Source organism: Mycteria americana, chromosome 11 (assembly GCF_035582795.1).
Source record: "Mycteria americana isolate JAX WOST 10 ecotype Jacksonville Zoo and Gardens chromosome 11, USCA_MyAme_1.0, whole genome shotgun sequence".
NCBI lineage: Eukaryota > Metazoa > Chordata > Aves > Ciconiiformes > Ciconiidae > Mycteria > Mycteria americana.
The window spans coordinates 20,807,702-20,823,401 of NC_134375.1; the positions used below are offsets into that span (position 1 = coordinate 20,807,702).

The following is a 15,700-nucleotide window of genomic DNA, read 5'->3' on the forward strand; positions in this document are numbered from 1 at the left end:
GCATGTGGGGCTGCCCCCCGCCGCAGGCTGGGGGCAGAGCTTTGCAGCAGGGCAGGAGACCCCCCCGAGCTCGGGGCTGCGTCCCGGGCCCCCTCCCACACCCCCTCTCCCTCTCCCCCCACGCCTGCCCTGGCACTGCCCACCCCCCCAGCATGTTCAAGGAGAATTTTCCAAATGGATGTTTCTATTTTATTGCTTGTAATAAAGGCAAGAGGCCAACACTGCTCGGCTCAGCTCTGCCCTGGGGGGGGGCTGGACACAGCCCTGACCCCCCCCAGCCTCACTGCCTGGGGCAGCAGCTCCTCCCAAGCACGCAGCGGGCAGGGGACAGGCAGCTGCCCACAGCCCTGCGCATCCCAGGCTGGGAGCAGGCGCAGCGATCCCCCCCCCAGCCGCTAACCGGGGGGCTCTGTCCCTCCTGGGGTGGCCCTAGGGGGACCCATCCCCACAGCTGTCCCGGCCTCGGCCCCCCCTGGCCCTGCCCCGGCTGCCGGCCGGCTCCTGGCCCTTGCGGAGGTCGGCGCAGAAGAGGACCTGGCACGGGGAGAGATGATGGGGTGGGCACGGCCAGGGTGGGGGGCGAGGACCGAGCCCCGGTGTGCCCGGGAGGGGGGTACTCACCGCCTGCGCCCAGCCGGCGCGGGGGCCCCACAGCCCCCGGAAGAAATCGCCTGCGGAGAGAGGGTGAGCGGCAGCACCGGGGACACCATCCCCGTCCTGGGGGGTCCCACGTCAGGGCCCAGCCCTGCCCTCACCGATCTCCTGGTGGGCCCGGGGGGTCAGGCTCCTGCCGCCCAGCGCCACGCCGTAGCGCTGCCGCGCGATGCGCCAGACGTGGGTGTCCACCGGCACCGCCTCCGCCTTGTCCAGGGCCATCAGGCAGACGCAGTCGGCAACCTGATGCCGGGCATCGCCGTCAGCCCCCGCGCCGTCCCCGCTCCTCGTCACCCCCTGTCCCGGCACCCACCTTTGCACCCACGCCGGGCAGGGCACACAGCACCCTCCTGGCCTCGGCGTAGGGCACGGCACGCAGGCGGTGCAGCCCCTCGGCACCCAGTCCCTCGGCGACGGCCCGCGCGCTCCCGCTGACGAACTTGGCCCGGTAGCCGAAGCCCAGCTCCCGCAGCCGGGCCTCGGCGTCAGCGCCTGCGGAGGGGACAGCGGAGGGACGCGGGTGGGCACGGGCGAGGCCGCGGCGGGGCGTCGATGGCGGCGATGGCGGGGCGACGGCAGACCTGCGAGCGCCGAGAGGGAGGGGAAGGCGTGGAAGGGCCGGGCGTCGAGGCGGCAGAGGCGGCGGCCGAAGGCCTGGCAGAGGCGCTCGATCATGGCGGCGATGCGGGAGATGTGGTTGTTGGAGGTGCAGATGAAGGAGAGGAGGCACTCCACCGGGTCCTGCCGCAGCACCCGCACCCCTGCGGGCGGGAGGCGGTGAGGGGAGGCCGGGCGGGTGCCGCGGCCGTCCCCCGTGTCCCCAGTGGGGCCACCTCACCCGGGAAGTCGCCGGCCACCTTGCGGAAGAGGGGGTCGGCCGCCCCCCAGGCGCGGTACAGGGCCGGCAGCCCCACGTCCAGCTGGAAGTAGTCGCGCAGGATCCGGTCCGTCTCGGCACCGCCCGGCTCCTCCGCCCCGGCGGGACGCCCGGCCCGCTCCTCGCCGTACACCGTGTACCAGAGGCGCTCCCGCTCCTGCCTCAGCGTCCAGACGCGCCCGCCCAGCACCCCCGTCCATGCCCCCGGGCTGCTCTCCCGCCACCTGCCGCACACGGGGACGTCGGGGCCGGCCCCAGACCCCGCCGGGGCAGGGGGCGGGGGGGGGGGGGGGGGGGGGGGGGGACACGGATACCGGGACCCCCGGGCGGGCTCACCGGAAGGTCTGCCCCGACGACAGCACCAGGTCCAGGCGCAGCTCGGCCGGCGGGCAGGGCAGGCAGCGCCAGAGGGACGGGCAGGCGGAGGGGCTGTCCCGCAGCTCCATGGCGGCCGGCGGGGCCCGGCTGCGTCCCGCTGCCCCGCGGGAGGCGGCGGGGTCGGGTGCCGCCCGCCCCGGCTCCCCGGCCCTACTCCGCCGTGCCGCCCCCCACCTCGCCTCTGCCCCCGGCGCTGCTGCACGGCCCCGCTCCCGCTCCCGCCCCGCCCGCGGCCGCGCCCCACGGTGCCCACACCGGCCCCGCGGTGCCGCCGCTCCCCCACCACAGAGTTCCCCTCCCCGCAGCCAGAGCGCCCGCCCCGCCCCGCGGCGCGCCGGCGACGCTCTAGCCCAACTTCCGGCCGCGGCCCGCCCGACCCCGGAAGCGCGGCCCGGCGGCGCCCGCACGTGTCCGCCCCGTTCCCGCTCCCCCGCCCGCAGCGGCCGCGGCTCCGCAGCGGAGGTTTATTTTCTAAGAATCAATAGATTTTTTTTTCTTCCTTCAAAATAAATACAAACAACGTCCGAGCGCGGGGCCGGCCGGGGGCTGGGCCCGGGGGGTGGGGGGGTAGCACGGGGCACGGCGGCGGCGGCGGCGGCCAGAACGAGATCCCGGGGAGAGCGGGCAGCGGGAATGTGAGAGCGAGGGGGGCGCGGGGGGGGCCGGCCCCGTCCCCCGGTGGGTGCAGACCAGCTGCACGGGGGTCCCCCGGCCCCGTTTGCCCTGAGATAACGGCGGGGGAGCGGCCGGGGCGGGGCGGGGGCCGGCTCAGTCGCTCTCGCTGGAGTCGCTGCTCTGCTCGCCCTGCACCTTGTTGCGGTGCTGCATGGCGCGGTGGTAGGCGATCTGCACCGACTTGCGGATGTTGGACTTGCGGCCCTCCAGCATCTTCTCCTTGTCCAGGTCCTGGTTCACCCCCAGAGGCACCAGCTTCGTCCGGGGCAACCACTGCCTGCGGGGAGCGGGGGGCCACCTCGTTTGAGGGTTACAATCGTCTCCGGACGACCCCCCCCCAGAGCCCCCGGCGCCCCGGCCTTACCAAGTGCGCTTGTTGTCGAAGAAGAGGACAAGGTAGAGGTGCTCGCGTGCTTCCTGAGTCATCTGCTCCCCCAGCTTCAGCACCTCCAAGGGGGGCACGGGGATGGGGACGCCGTGGTGGAACATGCCTTCCCGCGGCATCTTAGGGTCGATGATCTGCCGGGAGAGCGGGGAAGGGCTGAGAGGGGAAGGGAGACCCCCCAAAGCGCCGCTTTGCGGGAGGGGGAGGTGGATTCTGGAGGCCCCAAGGGGGGGGGGCGGGAGCGCGCGGCCGGCCGTACTCACCAGCGCCGGGTAGGAGGGGTACCCCCGGCACTTGGCCCACACCAGGTCCAGGGCATCCAGGGAGGAATCCTCGTCCTCGGACAGCCACCCCGCGCCGCGCCCCATGCCCTTGCGCACCACTGTGCCGGAGGAGAGGGGAGAGGGGAGTCAGCTGCGTCCCCCCCAGGCGACGGCGCCAGCCGGGCTCGTGGCTGCACAGCCGCGGTACTTACTGCCGTGCCCCACGCCTCGCCCCGTGCCCGCGGAGTAGGACTCGTTCTCTGTCCCCGACGTGTCCTCGCTGCTGTCCTCCGGGAAGTTCACTCGGGAGAAGGAGGGCTTCCCTCTGCCCTGCTTGGAGGGCGTCGTGCTGCGGAGAGGAGCCACGTTAAGCTTCCAGAAAACACTTTCCCGAGGGCCAGCCTGGCGGGACACCAGGGCTCGTGGGCTCCAACCGCCGGCCTCAGCACCGGGAGGGACTCGGCAGGGGCACCAGGAAGAGAGGGGGGATGGTGCGATGGTGCTTCTGCCGGGGCGCCGGCCGGACCCTCACCCAGTTTCACCCGGGGGGGGGCCCCAGAAGACACGCACTGATCCGAATTAGAGGCGCAGGCAGGAACCTGCTGGAGCTGACTGCTGGAAGGGCCAGTGCTGGAGCAGCTGCTGTGCCGAGAGTTTATTCCCCAGTTCATGCTCCCTACTAGCCCTTCGCTGCACGCTCACACCTTTAGGTTTTACGTTAAAAAAAGGCATAAAACCTGCAGCTTTCTAGGGTTTAGCTAACAGCAGCCAGGCCACAGGACGGTGAAGGAGTCGGGTACCACCAAATGGGCTCCTCATCCGGCAACTCAAGGCTGAGAGCCACCCGCTGCCACCCTGGGCAGCACCAGCGCCATCAGAGCCAGGCTGGGGACAGTACCTGGTACGGTCGGAGGCGGCACTGCTGCTGCTGCTGCTGCTGGACTCCGAGTCGGAGCTGCTCCGGGGAAGATTGCAGTCGTTGCGGTACACCAGGAAGCTCTTCTTCACTGGCTGGTTCCCGCTGCTGAAACCGTTGGCTGGCAGGTCTGCAAAACACCCCACCAGAAGAGCGTTACAACCGCGCGGGACCCTGCCACGCGCTCCCGGCGGGGCCACGGCCACCCGGCTGCGCAGGGGGAGCTGCCGCACCCACCCATGGGAGCGTCTTCGGTGGACTTATCACTGTCGCTGTCTGAGCTGGAGCTGGGCCGCGGGCTTCGCCCTCGCTTCCTCTGCCGCTGGGAGGACCCCATTATCGGGAGCTGGGGGGGCCCGATGGGGCTGTTCCCGTGCCCGGGAGTGATCTGGCTGTCTCGATTCTTCGGGGGGCGTCCTGGACGTTTTGGAGGGCCTGCGGTTTTGGGGTTCTTCTTGGAAAAGAGCACTGAGGTCCTCCTGCCAACTTCATGTGCTGGGGTGGAAGAAGAATTGGGACCCAGACCTGGAAGAGGGAGGAGAAGGCGTCGGCTGCAGCCCGCGGGATCGGCAGGGACCGCATGGCAGTGGCGTCAAGGAACAGCTTCATTTCTCGGGACTGTTATCTCGGAAAATCCTCCATCCCCAGCTTTGCCATGCCTGCGCCCTGAGGGTCAAACTATCCAGTCTGCTGACAGTAAAAGCTAGATGGGGACATCAAAGAACACTCCACCAGCCAGGGATGCCCTCCTTTCTCCCAGGCAGCAACCTCACAGAAACAGAAGTCAAGAATAGGAAGCAAGCAGAAATAAACCTTTCCCACGACATGCAGCAGCTGAGAAGCTCCACTGCGCCCTTGAAAGACAAAGGCCCTAAAACGCTCCCTGCTTGCGGAAGAGCCTGCTTTTCCCAGTGCTTAGGGGGGCAGGACTGGGACACAGAGGTGGCAAACCCCCAGTGACACCTTGCAGCTCTGCCTGGAGCTTTTGCTGTGCTCCCCCACGGAGCCCAGCTCAGCGTCTCCATCCAGGAGGCCAGGGAGCCGGTGGCTAGCTCGCGTTCAGTTCCCAGCCCCAGGAGGGCATTTGGAGCTCAGCGGCCAGTGCTGCTGCAATTCCCTCCCGTGCCCCCAAGCAGGAAGGGACGCTGAAGGCAGCCTGCTCCGTAATGCTCCTAGAGAAACCGAGCGGCGTGGCAGAGCCGGCAGGAGGAAACAATCCATCTCACGCCTCACATCACGCAGCTGGGACTCTCAGTCTCTGGAACAGCATCCAGTTCCTCGGCCGCACGGGAGGTGAGCTCACCGGGTGAACGCTGACCGCAGCTGCGAACACCAGCGCCCTGCCGACCCTCCCCAGAGGCAAACGCACACCAGGCTGCGGCTGTTCCAGACGCAGGAGGTGGCCTCTTTTGCCTGCCAATCCCCCCTGCTTGGCTGGCACAGCCCACTATCGGCTACCTAGCGGGGTACCGTCCTCGCATGGGCACACCGGGAGGGAGCCCGGGGAGGCAGGGACGCTGTAGTCTGCACCCACCCCTACGGGAGGCACTACGGGAAACAAGGAACCCCCGCAGGGCAATGGGAGATAAGGGACTGCCCCCTGAGAGGCCATCTGCCCTGCTCCTAAGGAGGAATGAGGAGCGAGGCATGTGCGGGGAGCTGCCCGCACAGCCCTTCTGCCTCGGGAGGCACCTGGCAGAGTGGCCTCTCCCCCAGCCAAGCCTGTCCAGAGGTGGTTCTCCACCGCTCCCCAAAACTGGCAGTGGTTTGGAGGGACCAGTACCTTTGCCAGTCTCCTGGCTGCTGCTCTCTTCTGCAGCGCTGTCTGTCTGCAGGTCCTTCTCGCAGGGGTTGTGCGACTGCAGGACTCCCCTGGCAGAGGAGCTGTGCCGCTCCAGCCCGTCTCGGCCCAGGTCCCGTGGGTGAGCGAGTTTCCGCCGTAGGACTGTGATCTCCTTCTTGATCATCTTGGCCCGGCGGGACCGTCCTATGCTCTGCTTGCCAGCGTTGACCTCATCCAGCCGCTCCAGCAGTATCTTCAGCTGCTCCTCCAAGGGCAGGTGCTTCTGATTCTCTGAGAGCAGCAGCCGCACATCTTCTGGGGTAACAAAGAGGGGCAGATGCATGAAAGAAATCAGGAACTCTTTGGAGCTCCTCTACCTGAAAGGGCATGGGGTAATCCAGGTTCCCCGCAAGAGGGAAGTAGCTGACTTGGTACCAAACACCTGTGAACACAGGAAGTTACCCTAAAAGACCTAGAGAAGGAGCCCTGTGGAAGCAAGCCAGTTGGGACTGCTGGGGAAAGCAGGCTGATCAGCAGCTTGGAGAATGCCAGGGTTCCCATCGGCTGGGGGAAGGACACAGCAGGAAAAAGAAAGGGAGTTGTAACAGGAAAAACAAGAGTCAAAGGGATCCTGAAGCATTACAGAACAGGGAAGTTCCCCTGTCTGAGCCTGTTCCGTGCTGGAGCAGGGAGAGGGGGACCCTAAAAGGATCCTTCTCTGACAAGCTGTTCCTGGCAATGTTCCCCACTGCCCAGAGACAGAGACAAGCAGAACTACAACCACGGAGCCAGGGAGGTCTCGCTGAGGGGTATCAGGAGCTGTGTGGCAGCCAGCAAAGCCCGCAGCTAGAGAGAGAGGAGAGAGCACACAGCTCTGACCGGGGAGATCAGTCCTTCTAGCCAGGCAGCACAGCAGGAGCCTCAGCAGCTCTTGGCCAGTGCTGGGGACGGGGCGAGCGACAGTACCTGACGCTGGCCAGGGAGGCCACGTCCCAGGCAGCCCCCTGCTCTGACCAAGAGGAGGACGAGGGACCAAGGGACTGGCAGGACATGCAGACAAGCCACTGCCTAAAACCAATCTAATGGGGCTGAAAGGTGCCTGGCTAGCAAAGCCCCCGCCTCTCCGGGGAGTGGGGACACACAGCCCAGGCATCTGACTGAATCTCCCACGGGAAGCAGCTCCAACAGACCCCCAGGTGCCCCGACTCTGCCCAGGCTTTACCTCCAAGTAGCCCTCATACCCCAGGACAGGGGATGAGTACCCACCGTCCTCGATGTCTTGGACCTGAGCCTCTTCCACCGTTACACAGTGGGGGAAGTGCATGCCTGTCTCAAAGTCAATGCCCATCTTCTCCGCCTGTCGGCGAGCCTGCCGGAGAACGGCACCTCCCTGCTCCCGCAGACGGATGGCTGCCCGGTAGAAGATTGTGTCTTTGGCATTGTATTTCAAACAGTTGTTGATAATCAGGTTGAAATCCTCCTCAAAGTCATCGAAATTCAGATAGCGATAGGCTTCCAGGTTTTGTTTCATTGTCTGAAAATCCATCGGCTTCTTGATGTGATCCAGGTAGTCTGGGACCTGCATGAGGAAAGAGCCAGAGCTAAGAGCCTGGGAGCCATCAGTTAGCATTACCTGCTCCAAGAAAACAGTTGTTAGAGGAATCAGGTATCCGTTCCCTGTGTTCTGCCCAAATGCACATCGGGGAATGCCGTCTGCTTTTGCAGCTTGAGGAACAGTAACGCCTCCGGACTAGGGAGCCCATGTGCTGTACTCAACATGTTAGAGCAGATACGCACTCTGAAGCGTTTTTAAGGCTCCAGCGCACATGCCAGCATCCTGTCCTCTCCTCCTGTCTGCGGGCAGCTGGGATGCAGAACGTACACGGCATTCCCCGGGGGAGGAAGCCCCAGGCGCAGCCCCCGGGGGCGAGGGTGAGCGCAGACAGGTAAAAGGGAACCGTCCAGGCGGCAGCAATGGCTGCAGGTGGGACTGCGCAGCTCTCCTCCCCAGCTCTGCCGAGTCACCTCCGTGCCGACCTGCTGCCAGAGCCGTGCAGAGCCAGCACGGCCTTTCCCCACCTCCCCAGGCGGGGAATTGATGATGGTCTCAGGAATCATTTCCCTTGCCCCCAGCAGTGACAGTCTGGGGGTCAAACCCGTTTCTGTGCTGTGCTCAGTCTGTCACCTAGCAAGGGCCTTCACGAGAGGACAGGGAAGAGCGTGCCGCCTGCCAAGGGCCGGCATTCTGCCTTTCCCAGCGGGAATCCCCAACCGCTCACGGACGCTGGCGAGTCACCAGCAACACGTGCAGAGGAAGAGCCGAGTGCTGTGCTCCCGGCCAGCACCACCTCAGCTGTTCTGCATTCAGCTCACCCAGGAGGGGCATCGCTGCACACCCCCCTTGGGTGAGCGGTGCTGGGATGCACGAGCCAGCACCAGGCTGCCCGGGGAAGCTTCCGGACCAGAGAGCACTCTGGGCAGCCCCTGGCACGAGCAAGGGACAAGTTTGAGTTGAAGTAGAAATCTGGGGGAGGGGGTTCTTACTTCGTAGATTTCTGTTACCTCAGACAGAGGGACCGGCTCGCTGAAGATGTTGCCCGTGTCTTTCTCCTGCAGCTGCTCAAGCGTCTTGCGGAGGAGGATGAGGAAGGGGGTCAGCTGCATTTCCAGTGCCACCTGCTGCACTTTGATCTGAAACAAAGGAATGGAGAGGGGCTGAGCCCCCTGCCCTGCAGCCAGGCAGCGGGGACAGTCCCCAGGGAGCAGCGGTGAGCCCTGCAGGACAGCGACCTCTCTCCTCGCGCGAGGGGCAGGGACTGCACCTTGCCCCCGTCTCTGGGGAGCAGAGGTGTAACACCGGCTCCAGCACCTGCGCGTCCCACCTCAGCCTTGCAGAGCAGCCACCTTTGCTAGGAGCCGCCGGGGCAGGGCGCAGCACGGCCGAGGGGACCCCGGCACACGCCCTACAGCACTCTAAAGAGCCCATGCTCATGCCCACCCCAGCAGCTCCCCAAGGAGGGGCAAACAATCGTTACCGTCTCTCTCTTGAGCTTCTCCCGCTTGCGTATCAGCTCCACCAGCAAGCGTGCACGCTCTAGGTCATGGCGGAGGCGCTGCCATGACTTCAGCTGCTCCTTCAGGGCCCAGTTCTTATCCTCAGTGTCTCTCTGTGGGAACATCAGAGACCATGAGCTGATAGGAGATGTGTTCCCATCTCCACCTTCCTGACTGTGTGCTGGGGCTCTTCCCTGGCCAAGGCAACCGGCACACCTGATCCGCTGGTTCAGCGAAGGTCCCGGTTCCCTTGTTGTAACCTAGGCGGGTGACTCAGAAACAGTCTGACCTCTAGCCAGAGCTGAATACTTGCTCCTTGGTCACCAAGCCCTTAGGATGCCAGGAGGCGGACATCCTGGGCCTCTGGAAATACTCTTCCTAACACGACCGACTGCCTGCAGGTGCCCAGGAGCACAGATCAACAATACCAGGGTCTGTGCTGCTGCTCAGAGCGCTGGCAAAGAGCAACAAGGCAAAAAGGGAACACGGCTCTGGTTGCTTTCACTTCTGGAGCACCACAAAATGCCGACTTTTATTCTGCCTTAGCCAAAGATGAGCAGCAGCAGTCTCAACTCTTCTCCAGCAAATAAAAATGAGAGGGGGCAAAGGCAGGAGAAACCCCTGCCTGGTCACAGTCTTCAAAGGGCTCAGAAAGAAAGATTTAGAGCTCAGACAGGGAGCCAGAAGAAAAATCTTCCTCTCTGGCACCAGAGACCACATCTGTGAAGCGCTGACTAAGGGCTGAGGCAGACAGTGGGCTGGAAGCAGCACCCACAGGGAGCGCTCCTGGCACGGTTTCAGAAACTGGAAGGGAGGCCTTGGCTCCTTCCAGACTGTTTCTGGAGATCTCCGGCCATCTCTCTCAACACTCGCTGACACAGCAGCCTCAAGACTAGAGCCTTTTCCGACAGGTTTGCCATCGCCACCAGCTAAACGCAGGCACGAGGAAGGAGCTAACTTCTGCATGGCAGCGTGAGAGGGCAGGATTCCCTTCCCATGGCAGGCTGCCAACAGCGTCGCTGCCTGGCAAATCTCTGAACGCCGAGAGCAGAGGAGAAGGTGAAGCAGCAAAAGCAGCCGGGGCTGCCCTTTCCTCATCCGGGAGCTTATACCCCTGGCCCCCCTTCTGCGCCTGCAGGCACCGCATGCAGCAAAGGCTTTGAGCCCACAGCTCCAAAGGCGCAGGAAGCACGCGCGCGCAGCCAGGATTCCCTGCAGCACCCCAACGAGCAGCCCTTACCTGGTCGCAGTTTCTTTGCGACTGCAAGTGTGTCTGAAGGCGGCGGAGCAGAGGGACACCGTTGCGGGACTGTCTCTTCAGAGTCCAGTAGCTGTGCAGCCTCTGCATGAACTGGCTCTTCCTCTGGATGGTTAAACGGTTTGTAATCTTACTGAGCCTGAAGAAGGGAGAGGAACCACAGACCCCATTAACAAGGCAAGCCTGGCCGCTGCAGGAGAAGCCCTGGCTGGGGGGACGTAGCAGCAAGGCCACCCGAGAGCAGCTGAGAAGCTCCTCAGGCAGAGAACACCCTTTCCCACGGCAGGAATTTCGGTAACGCCAAGTTATGCAGGGCAGCCGCCCGCCCCGAGTCAGCCGCAACGGAGGACGCCAGGAAACATCCAGCCTTGCCTCTCCAAAACAGACTTTTCCTTTTTACCTCCTGCCAACTTTTGGGCAAAAGCCTGGGGCAGGCTGTGCCAGGTTGGGGTACAACACAGCCGCGCTGGGAGCCGGACCTTTAACAGCTCCCACAGTCCTCAAGACCGCGAGTGTTACGGCGCTGCTATCCCAAAACCATTTTTACCCGGCTGAGAGCCACTCACAGTGACAAAGGCCCTGGCCAAACGTTACCAGACAAACTCAAGCCCCAGGGAGCCCGTAACTTGCCCAAACCTGGCAAAGCGTGAGGAGGGAACAGGAGACACAAGCACAACAGAGCTCCTATCCCAGCTAATGAGGGACTACCCCAAACAACCCAAAACACCACAAAAGGGATTTTCCTACTCTCTGCAACAGCAGAAAGCCCGGAGGGGCTGGGACAGCCTCGTTCAGCAAAGCTGGACAGAGATGCCCTGCTAGTGGGGAGCCGAAGGGATGAACCCCCAGCATCTCCACGTCTCACAGGGACAGCTCTTCGCAGGGGATGACCTGACCTGCATCAGCCTCAGCTGAAGAGGCTGGGGAGAGCAGCCTCATGTGCCATTGTCGGCCAAGCACAGCACCCACAGGAAGACATTTGGCATTCTGGCAACAGCCCTTGAAGAATAATTAATCCCAACAGGAAGGCCTGGGGAGAGGTTAACAGCTTCTAGCTCAGTGTGGGTTTCGCTGCGAGCGCAACGATAGCAGCAAGAGCCTACAAACCGCCTGCCAACACGTCCACACATAAGAAAAGAGGCTCCGGCTACAGAGCAAGCCCCGCGTGAGCAAAAACGTAAGGTTAGGACACAAACAGACTGTGGCAAAAAGCCAGCAGTCTTGTAGCAGAGACCTGCCTCCACAAGTCACCAGAATGCTGCCCAGAGAGCAAAGCCCATGGCTTCTGCGTGCTCCCCTCCAACCGCACAGGAGATAGTCTTGAGGGTCCGCAGGGAAGCAGCGGTCCCACGTCCCTGTGCTGTCACAGCCGTGCTCGATGGGCCGGCAGGTACGGCACAGGGCGTCACTGGGTTACAGCCCCGGCACGGCTCCCATCGTGGGGAGGAGAAGAGCTCAGCAGCACAGGGGTGGTGGTTCACAACCACGAAGGCAAACGCTTCCGTGCCCAACCTGCACTTCAACCGTGCGATGCCTGCTGCAGGGTGACAGAAAGATCCAAAACCATCCTAAGATGCTTCTGTGTGCTTTTGCACGCTGCCGAGGACACCCAGAGTTATCAACTACACTGACAAATTCTGGCAAGGCTTAGATGCTCTCGTTTCAGGATCTGCACGCCAGCCCAATGACCAGACCACAGTAAGACACACGGCAGTTACACCTGTAACTACGGGGTGTTTGCACCTTCCCATGAGCCCTCAGGGTCGGGATGCGACAGAAACACAACCCCTGGCAAGGCCTCAAGTACCTTCCCGACAGCACCCGCGCTGCCCTCGTGCTGTGAAGCCAACCTCACGACAGTCGTGCCCCTCGGCAGGCAGGAGTCCTGCTCCTCTCCAGCCACCCCTCGCAGGCAGCTGTGCAGAGGCTTTCCGCGCCCCGCTGCTGCCCGGCCCTGCTCCGACAGGCAGCACTGAGGCAGAGTTGCTGCCTGCGACTGGCACAAAACACTGAGGAAGCCCAGCAAGGGGTAAGCGGTTGCTGGGAAGGATGAGCTGTGCTCAGCAGGGCACAGGGATCCCGATACGAGACCTCTCTGCTCCAGAGCCAAAACAACCCCCGGGGTTAGCCCATTTCTCAGGCCTGAATCATTCCCACAGTCCCCTCTTTTCCCCAGCACAGCCCCAGGAGAAAACAAACCTCAGCAGAAAGGAGAGCAGCCCCCGCCTCCCTCCCCGGTTTACTCCAGCGCCTGAGGTCAGCACAACAGGAAAGGAGCGCTGGGGGCTCCCCAGCTGCTTCCTGATGCGTCCGGCCAAGTTGGTTCTCTGCCGTTAAACTAACAGCAGCTATTTCCTGCCCCGCTGAGGGCCCAGACACCTTTGCAGGGCAGCGCATCGCCCTGCCTCTCTGCAGGACTCCCAGAGGAAATCACCAACAGCCCTCTGCGAGAACAAAGCAAAAAGTACCTGTGCGAAAAGCTAAGGAGAGGAACAAGATAATGCCCACGTGGAAAGCAGGACACGAGGCACGGAGAAAGGGAGAAGTTTCTCCACAGCCAGGGGAGGACAGCGGGTTGTACCTGTGCGGAGGGATGCAGGGCACAGAAACCACGGGTGCTGCAGCTCGTTTCTCTGCCAGGATCTTCCGCGCCTTCTTCATCTTGATCCTAGACTTGGCCTTTGCTTTTTTGACTTTCTCAGAGCTCCAGCCCTTCCCCTCCTCCTCCTCCTCCTCATCCTCCTCTTCCCCCTCGCTGTGGGACAGGGCGGGAAGCCTGCGCACAGAGCCCGGTGGCGTGTGGATGTCGCAGTAGGCGGTTTTGCGCACGCTGAAGGAGGTACCGTTGGCTCCCGTCTCCCGGACGGGCTCCATCTTCATGTACAGCCCGGCCTGCTGGGCGCAGGTGACGTGGAAGGCGGTGTAGCAGTTGGCTTTGTGACATTGGATGCAAGCCCCGGAGCCGCGCTGCTTGCAAATGTAACAGGTCAGCTTCCAGCGCGCAGGCGGGATGTGCTCGATGCTGTCGATGGGCTCCAGGAAGACGGTGTTGGCGAAGCACACCTCCGGGATCCATAGGGCACAGACCACGTGTGCCCAGCGCCCGTCGTCCGTCTGCTTGAAGGCCCCCCCCTTGTTCGGGCAGAGGGCGCAGTCCACGGCTCGCGAGGGTGACTGCAGGCATCGTCTGCAGAGCCACTGTCCCTCGGGGATGTAGGGCACCCCGTAGCACTCCTGATGCACAGCCAGGTTGCACATGTCGCAGAAGAGGATGACGTTGCTGTTCTGACACTCCCCGTCGTTGCAGATGCAACAGACGGCATCCTCATCCACCAAGGCGTTTGGATCCCCCTTGTTGTGACTCTCGAAGTAGGATTCCTTCTCCAGCCGGTCCATCAGGTACTCAAAGATCTCCTGGGGAATGGGACTCACGCCTTCGGTCTTCCGCCGCTCGTTCATGATGTCCAGCCAGATGTAATCTTCCTCGTCCATGTCGTACTCCACCTCCTCATCCAGCTCCTCTGCTGACTTCTCGATGTACCTGGAAGGACAGCACGGGAGGGTGAGAGCATGGCCAGTGGGGCCTCGGAGCTGCTGAACCCTAACTCCCACAGGCCGTGGCTGAGGGAATGTTTAAACGCTACAGCCAAGCCGTAAGTTAAAAAAACCCCAGGGATGAGGCAGGAACATGCAGAAGCAGGAGGTGCTGCTGCACCCTGAGCAGCACAACAGCACAACAGTGCATTGGGCACGACACAGATGAAATAACGCTCATTTAACGGGCGAGGTACGGGCCTTGGAGACTCATCAGCGCAAGATGGGAGCCTGCACGAGCCACCAAGCAGGTGCCAGGGGCTCTGGAGATAGCGGCCTCACGCCCAAGACACAACAGCAACCAAGCATGGAGGCACCACGTTTCATTAATTCTGGCGAGGGCGGCTGCGCCCTCTTCTCTTTCACTCCCAGTTGCAGGTAAGAGGACATTATTTAGAGAGGAAAGTGCTCAAACCCCGAGGCTGCTGCTCCAGCGACTGACAGCAACCACCCCCTGCCATCGCAGCGAGCGGCACTGCAGACACCTCAGGGAGATTCTAACACCCTGACACAAAATAACGTCATTATCCTGTCCCTGGAACGTGGTGCCGGTTTCTCAGGGCGCGTGGGGCCTAGGACGGCAGGGGTGGCCACACAAGCCCTACTTTGGTTCAGTAACTCCCTGCTTGAGGTATTATTTTGGGCCACTATGCTCGCCAAACCACTCGTGGAAAAACTGTAGGACAACAAAGACACATTAAGTCCACAAACACACACATCTAACGGGTAAACCTTGGTGCTGGGGGGCTCTAGAGCTCTCCTAGAATACCTCTGAAGAGTGGTGGGGAAGGCAGGACGCATTTGTTTTTTGTTATAACTGTACCTGCCATCCCAGCAAGGAAAGAGCACAGCAATCCAACCGCCGGCAACGACCTAAGCAGCCACCGAGCGCTCTGCAGGCACACGGACCCCTCAAAACCGGGGCACGACGCCAGACAGAGCTCCGAGAGCCTGAAGCCATGGGATGGCCAGCTCTGTGGGACTCGGGAGAGGCAGATGGAAGCCATTTCCACGAGCCACGGACAAGCTGCCTGCGCAGAGCAGGGCCAATTCTGCCTCCAGACCCAGGGCCCGAGCTAGAGCTGCTGGGGAGCCTCCTCGCGCCCCGGCCACGGACAATACCTGTAGTAAGAGGTGGGGCGAGGCGGGGCGTCGGGGGTGTCCTGCTCCAGCTCCCGGTACACCACCTCGGGGAGCTTGGGGGTGGTGCTGGCCGAGGCGTTGTGGTGATGGTGGTTGGAGTCCTTGCGCTTCTCCTTGTTCTTGTGCTTGCCAGATTTGGGCGGGACGCTCTGGGTCTCCGTGTTCTCCTTATTGCTCCCGTTCTCGGGCACCTCCTCGGGAACCTCCTCGTCCTCGGACACCACGTCGAGGTTATCGAAGATGCTGATGCGATGGACGCGGCCGTGCAGGTCCACCTCCACCATGCGTTGGGCCTGGGCGTAGGTCATCACCTCGCGGCCCGGCGACTGGGAGGTCTCGGAGGGGCTGGGCGACTGCTTGTTGGCGGCGCGGGCCTGGCGCCCCTTCTTCTTGTGCTTGCGCAGGGGGGTGTGCTGGGGCGGGGGGGGGTTGTCGTGGTCATAGTGGTAGAGGTGGTACTCGATCCCGCTGTAGCTCTTGTAGATCTTGCGGCAGGTGCCCACCGGACACTCGTAGGGGGGTTTGGTGGCCCGCAGGTTGTGGCAGAAGGTCTTCACGTCGAAGTCTACGCCCATGGCGTCGCCCGCCCGAGCGGGGCTGCGGGGGGGGGGCCGAGGGGCTACGGGGGGGGCCGAGGCGGGGGGGGGGCGCTGAGGCCAGGCCGGGCCAGGCCAGGCCGGGCCGGGCCCCCCGCCCCGCCGCCCCCTCCCCGGGCCGCGG

General features: G+C 63.3%; 2 protein-coding genes across 10 annotated transcripts; both read right to left on the bottom strand.

Annotated features, from left to right (window-relative positions):
* Window positions 1-172: 172 nt before the first annotated feature.
* On the bottom strand, window positions 173-2,010 carry OGG1 (8-oxoguanine DNA glycosylase). Of its 4 annotated transcripts, XM_075514435.1 has the most exons (7): window positions 1,868-2,009; window positions 1,493-1,755; window positions 1,236-1,415; window positions 968-1,146; window positions 756-897; window positions 622-671; window positions 173-534 (listed from the first exon to the last, which is right to left on the bottom strand). In XM_075514435.1, the coding sequence occupies exons 1-7, from the start codon at window positions 1,975-1,977 to the stop codon at window positions 430-432; spliced, it is 1,029 nt and encodes a 342-aa protein (XP_075370550.1). In that variant the 5' UTR covers window positions 1,978-2,009; the 3' UTR covers window positions 173-429. The 4 variants fall into 4 exon arrangements, with proteins under 4 accessions (XP_075370550.1, XP_075370549.1, XP_075370547.1 ...); XM_075514434.1 differs by having other exon boundaries at window positions 173-671; XM_075514432.1 differs by having other exon boundaries at window positions 756-1,415; window positions 1,868-2,010.
* Window positions 2,011-2,377: 367 nt separating this feature from the next.
* On the bottom strand, window positions 2,378-15,699 carry BRPF1 (bromodomain and PHD finger containing 1). Of its 6 annotated transcripts, none has more exons than XM_075514415.1 (13): window positions 14,960-15,699; window positions 12,825-13,784; window positions 10,226-10,382; window positions 8,967-9,098; window positions 8,476-8,622; window positions 7,198-7,510; window positions 5,932-6,243; window positions 4,386-4,673; window positions 4,131-4,278; window positions 3,445-3,581; window positions 3,233-3,351; window positions 2,949-3,103; window positions 2,378-2,882 (listed from the first exon to the last, which is right to left on the bottom strand). In XM_075514415.1, the coding sequence occupies exons 1-13, from the start codon at window positions 15,553-15,555 to the stop codon at window positions 2,678-2,680; spliced, it is 3,669 nt and encodes a 1,222-aa protein (XP_075370530.1). In that variant the 5' UTR covers window positions 15,556-15,699; the 3' UTR covers window positions 2,378-2,677. The 6 variants fall into 6 exon arrangements, with proteins under 6 accessions (XP_075370530.1, XP_075370529.1, XP_075370532.1 ...); XM_075514414.1 differs by having other exon boundaries at window positions 2,379-2,882; window positions 5,932-6,246; window positions 14,960-15,694; XM_075514417.1 differs by having other exon boundaries at window positions 2,379-2,861; window positions 14,960-15,692.
* Between the last annotated feature and the right edge of the window lies 1 nt (window position 15,700).